At 44.4% G+C, this 12,121-nt stretch overlaps 1 protein-coding gene across 1 annotated transcript in view; it reads left to right on the top strand.

Annotated features, from left to right (window-relative positions):
• Positions 1-12,121, top strand: part of LOC137075830 (zinc finger protein 850-like) — a 188,540-nt gene that overhangs the window by 79,048 nt on the left and 97,371 nt on the right. Inside the window, exon 5 of the mRNA XM_067444782.1 lies at positions 9,952-10,963. Coding sequence (XP_067300883.1) covers positions 9,952-10,963 — 1,012 coding nt within the window. The remainder of the gene's footprint in view (positions 1-9,951; positions 10,964-12,121) is intronic.

The raw sequence follows: 12,121 nt of genomic DNA, 5'->3' as shown, positions 1-12,121 counted from the left end.
TCTCAGGTGTAAATCACAACATAATTCACGATCATTCACACCCCTTCACATGCAGGGTTTGTAAAGAAGAAGTGCAAATCAATATATTGTTTTACGTGAATGAGTAGGCACTATGATTCTCACATCAGTTTGAAGCAAAAACTCCAGGCAATAACACCCATTAGTCAAAAGGCCTGTGGACACATATCTATTGTGTGTTTTGTTTTTTAAAAAAAAAACATGCATACATGTTAGGACCAGGCCTGGATTTTATGTTATGGTTTTGTTTATGTTTTATAATGTGTATGGGGGCAGTCGTCCTGAGGGGCTGGCCACGTTTCTTTCGTTTTGTTTATTTGTTTGATTTAAGTTGTTGAATGTTCGCCAGTTCCCGCCTCCTTTTTCCTTAAACAAATGAACTACATTACAGACACTTTTGCCATTAATGTTTATAACTTTTAGTGTTTGGGAAATCTTGTAGCCATAGACTTTCTAATGTCAGAAAACTATTTGCTGTCCATAGCTTTTGTGAAATTTATTTTGATTTGGCCGTATTTGCTTACTTAACTTTATTACATGCATGAGCTGTGATACATAGATAAATGTATATGCGTGTAACAGCACAAGCTAATTCAGTTTTGCTATAGAGTTGCCAGAGGCTTAACAGTGTTTTAATACAATTTTGTACCATACCATACTGTGGCGGAGGAGGCGTCATTCTTCAGCAGGTCGGCCGGACCCCAGAACAACACCGTCAACGTTTCCAGACCCTGACCCTGGATGAGTTCGGCCGGCCCTTCATGTTCGTGCACCAGCTCCGGTACTCAGGCCGTAAGTGGCTGATGGCCGACGGGAGTGACGTCGAGGGAATCTCTCGGTATTCTATAAGGTTTGGTATTCTATAAGGCTCGGATCCGAAGAAGATGACGACAAGATTACAGTTAAGGTAAATACTAGGTTTATTAACAAAGAAGAAGGCAAGGTGCGGAACAGTGTGGACTTGAATACAGACAATACCAAACAAACGAACTGAAAACAAGCTGGAACTTAAATACACAAATGATTAATTAAAATGACGAACAGCTGTGAATAATGTGCTCAGTGTCCATGGTAACAGATTGTGGCGGGAAAATATAACAAAGGGAGGCATGTGACCAATGAAAACAACTGATAGTCCATGAAAACGAACACAAATAGAACGTTGTGACACTCTGCTAATGAAAACTAATTTGGGTCCCTAAAAATTGAAGCATCAAACAGCACATACTGCAATAACTACAGTAATCCATACAATCCCAATGGATGAATCAGTGTCTTCTGAAGTTAAACAATAAGTGTTTGTAAGAAAAATAAAAATATTTTACATGTTTTAAACTGTAGACTATCGCTTCTGCCCAGCAGTCATCTGCATGCAAGGGTTGAGTTGACGCTTGACACAACTTAAAGCGTGACATGAGCGCACTGAGAATCTCTGGTCTGTTAGGCTATTATTCTTCATGAAAAACACGACAACAAAACAGTACAATGACAAACTCCCTTAAATAGGTGCATTCCGTTTTGAAACCAAATCTTCCGCGATCATCATGTCTGTCAGCGCTCTTCACTTTCTTGGTGAATGAAATCTGACTCATGTTCTGCTGCGACACTCATTCGGCTCGTGCTGTATTGAGCAGACATGTTCAGTTTTTCATTCTAGTATCTATTCTCTAACTGAACTAAATTATTTTATTTCTATAAAAATAAAAACAATGGTGGGGTGGGCAAGTGATGTAACCAGTGGGAGTGGCCTCGTAGGTCAGCGAAGGAAGTGTTTTCTGGGAGTTGTTGTCTTTCATCCATATGAGCCAAAAATACATTTTCTGGCATTTCTCATTCTAGAAGGCACCAACTTCTAAATGACCCAGTTTAAATACACATTCATCTTTACAGTGGTGAAGTACCACTTTAGGTGCAATTAAGCATATTTCTGAGAAGAACATAAAACGTAGACTGGGTGTATGTTTTCTTATTTTTTAGTTTAAAAAAGTATACTAACAGCAGACTTCTTTTTCATAAGAGTAACTATGCAAACGTTTCCAAATGACTATTTGATCAAAACACTTACAGCTGGATAATTGAGAGTGATTATAAGTGAGATGAGCATCTGCTAAATGAGCAACAGCGACCAATTCACACCTTCAGTCAGTAAAGCCGCTCCCACAGCCATTCATGAGAGTTTAAATGTTGAGGAATATTCCCATCTTCCCACAGAAGGAGAAGAAGCAGAAGCAGGAGGAATTACTCCAGGAGAAACTACAGACATACTATTGTAAAGATGGAGTTTGAGGAAGAACCATGCAGAATAAAAGATGATGATACAGAGGAACAAACAGGTTTGTATATGACAATAGAACTACAATATATAACAATACAGAAAAAAGCGTCATCCTACTTTCAACTGCTATTTTTCCAACAAATGTCTTAGTAATAACATAAAAAGATGCAAGAACTGAGATAAACGGAACAAATAGCTTTCATAAATGTGCCTTAAAAACATTACTGGTGTGCATCTTGAGACAATGGCTGTGGCAGAGATATGTCAGTGCAAGTTACTTTCAGTTAAAACAGCTGTAAAAACATGTATTTTAGTCTGAGACTAAGCGTAAACCTTGTCTGTGAAACCGGTGGATTGTCTTAAAGGGTTAGCTCACTCAATCATGAAAATTCTGTCTTCATTTACTCACAAGTTGTTCCAAACCTGTATAAATATCTTTGTTCTGCTGAACACAAAAGAAGATATTTGGGAAAATGTGTGACAGAATTTAAATTTTGGAGTAAACTATCCCTTTAAAGAATCTTCCACAGGTGCATTGTGTAACCCCTCTTGTTCGAGCCGCCCGCCTCAAGCAGGACTCGAATCCAGGTCAGGCCAGCATGAGAGTCGGACGCTCTAACAAGGAGGCTAAAGGCTGTAACTCTAGTGTCAGTCGCTAGAGCGTTTCTTGACAGGACAGATGAGTGAGGTTTACTTGCACAGTGACTACCATTACAATTGCAATAATTGTTTATGGTTCATTGAACATGCATGAAGAAACATTATTTAAATAAAGATCTCTAAATCTTATTTGGATTTTTCAAATGTATCTTTAAAATATAGTATCTTGAAAAGGGGACGCTTCTTTTTTGCTTAGTTTATTAGACTCCGTAGTAAACTGGATTTGTGCTAAATTAACCCTTACGCAACAAAAATATATTTCTCAATATATTAGTTGACAATATATTTCTCAATATATTAGTTGACAATATATTTCATGTGTCTCCATATATTGTGAAATTTACATGGTAATATATCATATGATATATTATATAATAATATATTATATATGCAAGTTATATATTGCAATATATGGGACAATACTGCAATTATTGCCGTTTTCATATATTGAATAAATACATATCATTATACTATTCAATATATTGCTATGTATATTGAAATATATCCTACAATATATGAAATTATATATTGGAAGTCATTGTATATATATGTAAATATATATGTAAAATTATATGAGATAATATACCTCAATGTACTGGATAATATAATCAGATTTATATGGGAACATATGTCTTAAATATATTGATTTATATTACATAGTATATAATTATCATATATATTGTATACATGGTAAATATGAAATAATCTAATGTACACTGTCTGTCCTATATTTTAAAATATAACAGATTAAAATATAATATAGAAATTAGGGCCACGACTCGATTAAAAAAATTAATCTAATTAATTAGAGGCTTTGTAATTAATTAATCGCATTTTAATTGCATATAAATATTTGACCTGAGAACAATGAGAAGTAATTTTTCACATGTATTTTTAGTATACCATTGAATAATGACTGAATACATAAGCTTAATCAACAAAATATTGTTTATTTATTTCAGTCCAGCAGACCAGTGCATGTTTGCCAGTTTAGCAAAAGCATTTTTGTGATATTTGAGGCTCAATGTGCTGCGGTGATACGCGAATTCCTTGTTGTATAGCTTGCACACAACCATGCTCTTGACGACGCTTCCATTCTTTCGTTTTTTTAAACAAAATTTCCCATCCACGGGGCCAAGCAAAGCGGTCTCATCAGCTTCTTCGTTCCATAGCTTCGTTCATGTTCACATGGTTCGTTGTTGTCGTGACTCCGGAGCGCTTGTTGGTGTTCCAGTATAATTGGTCCGTGGAAACTCATTCATTGAAAAACGTTCCGCGGTGCAAAAATAAGTGTGGTAAAAAATTTTTTTTTTTGCGTAATTAATTAACGCGTTAAAGTCACGTAATTAATGCGTTAAAGTCACGTAATTAATTAATCTTAATTAACGCGTTAAAGTCCCGGCCCTAATAGAAATATTTTCTAAATATAGAAAATATATTGAATGTCATACACCATCTGATTTGGGCTATTGTTAATCAACCTCTGTAAACATATGCAGGAGCTTGCTTAACTCACAAAAAATACTTTGTTTCAATAAACATACATGAAATAATTCAGTTTTGTTTGTATATCAATGTATTTTAATATATGTGTGGCAAGGGGGGCGTGGTTCAGCGAGGTCTGCAGCGGGAGAGAGAGCCGCGGGACGAGCGGTAAGTGAGTGGGTTGGACGCAGATTAATAACACCTGTCTCTTGTTCTAGTAATGAGCGCGGAGAGGGTATAAAACCTCGGCGGAACCAGAGACCAGAGAGAGAGAGAGATCGGACGGTTGTTGCGAAACCCCAGAGACTGAGTTGCCGGAAGCCGGAAGTGCCGACCCGGAAGTGATCGAATGTCTATGAGAATTCACACAGCAGTGTGTTGTTGAAGTTATACTAAGTTTTGACTATAATTAAAGAAGCATCAACCGTCCAGCCGACCCCCGTGTCCTCTTCCTTCCTTCTATTATCGAACTTTGTTACACTGGTGCCGAAACCCGGGAAGGAAGTAGGACCGCGCCGCCGCCATGACAACACCGACGCCCTCCGCCTCGCCGTTTGCGGACATCATCACCGCTCTCGCGGCCCTCCATCAGGAACAACATCAGTCCATGCTGGACATGCGGGCAGACCAGGAGCGCCGCTTCGAGGCCATTGTCCGCGGCCAGCAAGAGGACCGCGAGAGGTTCCGGAGCTGGTTCGACCGGGAGGTTCGCACCGAAGCCGCCGGGCTCGCCAGCACACCGGTCCACGTGCCCCTACACAAGATGGGGCCACAGGACGATCCCGAGGCTTTCATAGACCTCTTTCAGAAGGCCGCGGAGGCCTGCGGGTGGCCCCGGGCACAGTGGCCGGTGCATCTCATACCTCTGCTGACCGGAGAAGCCCAGGCGGCCGCCCAACAACTGCCGGTGGCGAACCTCCTGGAGTATGAAGACCTGAAGAGGGCCATCATCCAGCGGGTCGGCCGGACCCCCGAGCAGCATCGTCAGCGGTTCCGCTCGCTGGAGTGGGGTGAGGCCGACCGACCCTTCGCGGTGGCCCAACAGCTCCGGGACGCGTGCCGCAAATGGCTATTGGCCGGTGGAAGCGACGTGGACCATATCGTCGATCTGGTGGTGCTGGAGCAGCTCATCGCTCGGCTCCCCAGGAAAACTGCCGATTGGGTCCAGTGCCACCGGCCCACGTCGCTGGAGACGGCCATCCACTTGGCGGAGGACCACCTGGTGGCGTGCCCGGGGGTCGGCGAACCCCTTCTAACCTCTCGCTCTCTCTCTCCCCCCTCTGTATCTCCCTCTCGCCCTATCCCTCTCCCTAGGTCCCGTCCTCCAGGCCCTGGACCATCCGGGAATTCGCGGGCTCCGCCCAGGGGGGCGGAGCTCCTGGGGGTGGGGGGTGACAATGGCTCTGGTTCCACACCCTCCCCGCGCTCATTCTCCAACCCACTCCCCGCCGCAGGGGCACCGGGTAGGCCTGGGCTGGCCTGCTGGAGGTGCGGTGATCCGGACGTCCAGCGGACCACCCCCGATCAAGCAGGAGAGTACCAAATTCCTGTAAGTATCAAGGGGGGTACATATCAGGCCTTGGTGGATTCAGGATGCAACCAAACCTCGATCCATCAAAGCCTGATGCAGCCTGGGGCATTGGATACAAGCCGCATGGTTAAGGTGAGGTGTGTGCACGGGGATGTGGTGGAATATCCGGTTGTCCCAGTCACGATACAGTTTCGGGGTCAAAAGCATAGTGTAGAGGTGGCGGTTAGTCCACACCTCCGGCATCCGCTAATTCTGGGGACGGATTGGCCCGCCTTTACGGCTTTATTGGGATCGTTGTGTGCGGATGCCGCTTGGGAGAAAAAGGCAAGGAAGGGGGCGGTGCGAGTACAGCTTGGGGAGACTGAACCGGGACCCTCGGCGACAACTCCAGAGGAACCGAGCGGGATTGAGAGACTAATTCTCTCGGACCGCGATGACTTTCCTCTGGAGCAGTCCCAGGATGAAACCCTTAAGAACGCTTTTCAGCAGGTCCGATCGATCGACGGACAGTCTCTCCAACCTGCCTTGCCGGTCTCCTATCCTTATTTTGCCATAATAAAGGATCGGTTGTATCGAGTGACCCAAGACACTCAAACAAAAGTAGATACAACCCAATTGTTAGTGCCAAAGAGCCGCCGGGAAATGCTTTTCCAGGCGGCTCACTCTAACCCGATGGCGGGCCACCTGGGACAGGCGGCCACGCTGAATCGTTTAATGACCCGATTTTTTTGGCCAGGCATTCATGACAACGTGCGCAGGTGGTGCGCGTCTTGTCCTGAATGTCAGTTGGTGAACCCACTGGCCGCCCCAAAAGCGCCATTGCGCCCCCTTCCATTAATGCAGGTCCCCTTCGAGAGAATTGCGATGGACCTCATCGGGCCATTAGAGCGATCCACACGCGGACATCGTTTTGCGCTAGTTATCGTGGACTACGCCACACGATATCCGGAAGCAGTGGCTCTCCGCAACATCTCTGCGAAGAGTGTTGCGGACGCACTGTTTCGTTTAATCTCCCGAGTGGGGATTCCGAAAGAAATCCTCACTGATCAAGGCACGGCGTTTATGTCACGCACGTTAAGCGAATTGTACGGATTATTGGGCATTAAATCCATTCGAACAAGCGTCTATCACCCACAAACAGACGGCTTGGTCGAACGATTTAATCGCACTCTTAAATCCATGATCCGTAAATTCGTACAGGAAGACGCCAAAAATTGGGATCGGTGGTTAGAACCCCTCTTATTTGCTGTGCGGGAGGTCCCGCAAGCCTCCACGGGGTTTTCCCCCTTCGAGCTTCTCTACGGACGACAGCCACGGGGGGTGCTGGACGTCCTACGAGAAACTTGGGAGGAGGGGCCTTCTTTGGCCAAGAACGAAATTCAGTATGTGCTGGACTTGCGAACAAAACTCCACACTTTGGGGCGGCTATCGAGGGAGAATTTGTTGCAAGCCCAGGACCGCCAGAGCCGGTCATATAACAGGGGTACAAAACTACGCAAATTTACACCGGGAGAGAAAGTGCTCGTTCTACTCCCTACGTCGAGATCAAAATTAATGTCAAAGTGGCAGGGGCCGTTTGAGGTCGCACGACAGGTAGGAGAGCTCGATTATGAAGTGATACGATCCGATAGGAACGGGGCACGTCAAATATACCACCTCAACCTGCTAAAAAAATGGAATGAGGTGGAATCAGTGTTGTTGGCAACGGTGATCGGGGGAGAGGATGATCTCGGGCCAGAGGCGAGCATTAAAGCGCAATCAGTCGCGCTGGCCCCTGGGGGAGATCACCTCTCACCGTTACAACTCACTGATTTATCAAAATTACAGGCGGAGTTCGCGGACGTGTTCTCGCCCCTACCGGGACGTACCGACTTGATTCAGCACCATATCGAGACCGAGCCGGGCGTGGTAGTTCGCAGCCGGCCGTATCGCTTGCCTGAACACAAGAAAAAGGTAGTTCAGGAAGAATTAGGCGCAATGCTCGACATGGGAGTAATCGAGGAGTCCAACAGTGACTGGGCGAGCCCGATAGTTTTGGTTCCCAAGACAGACGGCTCGGTCAGGTTCTGTGTGGACTACCGCAAGGTGAACGCTGTGTCGAAATTCGACGCGTATCCAATGCCGCGGGTTGACGAGTTGCTTGATCGGTTGGGCACGGCTCGATTTTATTCGACGCTGGACTTAACAAAGGGCTATTGGCAGATCCCCTTGTCTCCATTGTCCAAAGAAAAGACAGCTTTCACCACGCCGTTTGGATTGCACCAATTTGTCACGCTTCCTTTCGGGTTGTTCGGGGCACCCGCTACCTTTCAGCGCCTCATGGACAGGATTTTGCGTCCCCATGCCGCATATGCTGCTGCCTATCTAGATGATATCGTGATTTACAGTCACGATTGGCAGCGGCATATGCAGCATGTCAGGGCGGTCTTGAGGTCGCTGAGGGGAGCGGGGCTCACGGCTAACCCAAAGAAGTGTGCGATTGGGCGGGTGGAAGTAAGGTATCTGGGCTTCCACTTGGGTCATGGACAGGTGCGTCCCCAAATTGATAAGACCGCAGCAATTGCAACCTGTCCGAGACCCAAGACCAAAAAGGAGGTTAGGCAGTTCTTGGGGCTGGCGGGATATTATAGACGGTTCATACCAAATTATTCGGACCTCACCAGCCCTTTGACTGACATTACTAAAAAGGGGCTACCAGATACGGTCCAGTGGACGGAGCCGTGTCAACAGGCTTTTACCCGCGTAAAGGCGGCTCTATGTGGCGGGCCGCTCTTACACTCCCCTGACTTTTCTCTCCCTTTCTTGTTGCAGACTGACGCGTCGGACAGGGGGCTGGGCGCAGTCCTGGCCCAGGAGGTGGAGGGGGGAGAGCGGCCGGTGCTGTACATTAGCCGTAAGCTCTCCAAGAGGGAAGCTAAGTACAGCACCATAGAGAAGGAGTGTCTGGCCATCAGGTGGGCCGTTCTCACCCTCCGCTACTACCTCCTGGGGCGGGAGTTCACCCTCTGTTCGGACCACGCTCCTCTCCAGTGGCTCCACCGCATGAAGGATACCAACGCGCGGATCACCCGTTGGTATCTAGCTCTTCAGCCGTTTAAGTTCAAGGTGGTCCACAGGCCGGGTGCTCAGATGGCTGTGGCCGATTTCCTCTCCAGAAATGGGGGGGGGGGGGGGCTGCAGGCCGGACGGCTCCCCGGCCTGAGTCGGGCGGTGGGGGTATGTGGCAAGGGGGGCGTGGTTCAGCGAGGTCTGCAGCGGGAGAGAGAGCCGCGGGACGAGCGGTAAGTGAGTGGGTTGGACGCAGATTAATAACACCTGTCTCTTGTTCTAGTAATGAGCGCGGAGAGGGTATAAAACCTCGGCGGAACCAGAGACCAGAGAGAGAGAGAGATCGGACGGTTGTTGCGAAACCCCAGAGACTGAGTTGCCGGAAGCCGGAAGTGCCGACCCGGAAGTGATCGAATGTCTATGAGAATTCACACAGCAGTGTGTTGTTGAAGTTATACTAAGTTTTGACTATAATTAAAGAAGCATCAACCGTCCAGCCGACCCCCGTGTCCTCTTCCTTCCTTCTATTATCGAACTTTGTTACAATATGAATCAATATATAGCATAGGTTGTCCATCCATATATTGCTATATATTTTCAAATATATGAGGAAGTTTCTGATACATTGAAATATATTTTCTAATGTATTGCAATATAAATTCTAGTATATTGCAATATATTTTTGTTTCGTAAGGGAAGACTGAACCATATATTTATTTTTCTCTCATTTTTCCTTCTTATATTGAATTATGGTAATTTAATGTTTATTTTAGATTCGGTGGAAGTGAATGAGGACAAGCAGCAAAAACCTCATCATTTCTCAAATGAAAATGTAAACACAGTCGTTTCAGAGACTGAAAAGATTTTTACACACAAACAAGCTCGAAAAAGCTCTGAGTGTGGAAAGAGTTTCACAGATAAATCAGAGTTTAAGAGACACATGCAAATTTACACTGGAGAGAGACCTTACACATGCACTCAGTGTGTTAAGAGTTTCATTCATAAAGGAAACCTAAATGAGCACATGAGAATTCACACCGGAGAAAAAACGTTCACATGCACTCAGTGTGGAAAGAGCTTCGTTCTTAAAGGACGCCTAAATCAGCACATGAGAATTCACACTGGAGAAAAACCGTTCACATGCACTCAGTGTGGAAAGAGCTTCGTTCTTAAAGGACGCCTAAATCAGCACATGAGAATTCACACCGGAGAAAAACCGTTCACATGCACTCAGTGTGGAAAGAGCTTCGTTCTTAAAGGACGCCTAAATCAGCACATGAAAATTCACACCGGAGAAAAACCGTTCACATGCACTCAATGTGGAAAGAGTTTCGTTCATAAAGGACAGCTAAATCAGCACATGAGAAATCACACCGGAGAAAAACCATTCACATGCACTCAATGTGGAAAAAGTTTAATTCATAAAGGACACCTAAATGAGCACATGAGAATTCACACTGGAGAAAAACCGTTCACATGCACTCAGTGTGGAAAGAGTTTCAATAATAAAGGACGCCTAAACCAGCACATGAGAATTCACACTGGAGAAAAACCGTTCACATGCACTCAATGTGGAAAGAGTTTTGGGCACAAAAAGGCTCTCAAAGATCATCTTCGCCGTCACACTGGAGTGAGATCATTCAGCTGTGATCAGTGTGATAAAACATTTGTTTGGGCATCAAGTTTAAAAGCACATCTTAATGTTCATACTGGTGTGAAGCCTCATGTTTGTTCTTTATGTGGAAAGTGTTTTACACATCTTACGTCTTTAAAAAACCATGAGAGTATTCATACTGGTGTGAAGCCTTATATATGCTTTGACTGTGAGAAGACCTTCACTACGTCCAGTGGGTTAGATAAACACCAGAGAGTTCATACTGGAGAGAAACCATACCAGTGCTCTTCATGTGGAAAGAGTTTCACCCAATCATCTAATCTACGGACTCATGAGAAAAGGCATCGCCCAAAGTCTTCTAAATGAGCAAAGTTCATGATCAGATTCATCACTTTCAAGTAAATAGTTCGATATTCTACTGGGGTGGGGTGGCAGGGGTCAAAACAATCCAATTTTAAATGGAAAATTCGGTTTTTTTTGTTGTTGTTGTTTATATTAGGGAGTAAATATAGTGACAAACAAAATGGTGTCACCCATTGTCCAAAAATATAATGGATATTTTAAATAACATAGATCTTTCATGGGTTTTCTAATACATATTTCAGTAAGAGACATAATTTATGTTACTTAAGCCATACAAGTCTTAAAAAAATGTTCTGTGATTCTGAGCAGGAACACGTTTGTGTACATTTTATTTTGTGATTTAACCGGAATAAATAGAGAGTCGGTGATGCGATGATGTGGTGTGTGTGTGTGTGTGTGTGTGCATTTGCTTGTGACTCTTTAGCGCCACGCATTGCAAGCCTCATGGAGCTCGGCTTTTTTCGGAAAGAGTCGGTAAAGCTTATTTCTCTTTTATAAATCTAATAAAACTAAAGACTTTTTTGAGTTATGAAGGATGCAATGCTACTCTGTAGGTAGGCTACTCAAGATTAACATGAGATGAAACTATGTGTTATCCCCCCTTTAAGTCATGAGCAAATTTTTTCAAGGATAAAATTTCTTAATGAATTAGCATTTTAAGTAAATCATTCGGGTTAACCAATGATTCGATGACTCATTCATAAAGAGAGACATGCTACACAAGCTCTGATTCAGCTGTTCCACGATTGGTCAGATTCACCACTGACAACAATAGGCGCGTTCCATTATCCATCAAATTGCGCAAATTGAAACTGCGAATTAAAATATGCTCAATGGAAATGCTTTAATTTCACAAAAACTCCCATATATTGCAAAAAAAAAATCGAAAAAGGACATTTTCTCAAAACTGCAATGGACACGTTTTTTCCACATTTACAGGTCACCTGGTGCGGTGAGGCATTACTGCCACATAAGGCCTATATATTATTTTCCCACTCAATTGTGTCATAATAATGAGATGTTATGTGTTTTATCAACATCTTTTCTCATAATAACAAGATCTTATGATGTTAATATGACATAATAAGGACAGTCGCGTAACTTTATCCTCTTAATAACGGACCCC

Source organism: Pseudorasbora parva, chromosome 5 (assembly GCF_024679245.1).
Source record: "Pseudorasbora parva isolate DD20220531a chromosome 5, ASM2467924v1, whole genome shotgun sequence".
In the NCBI taxonomy this organism is placed as follows: Eukaryota; Metazoa; Chordata; class Actinopteri; order Cypriniformes; family Gobionidae; genus Pseudorasbora; species Pseudorasbora parva.
The sequence above is the reverse complement of the archived record's forward strand: the minus strand, read 5'-3'. Positions and strand labels throughout refer to the sequence as shown.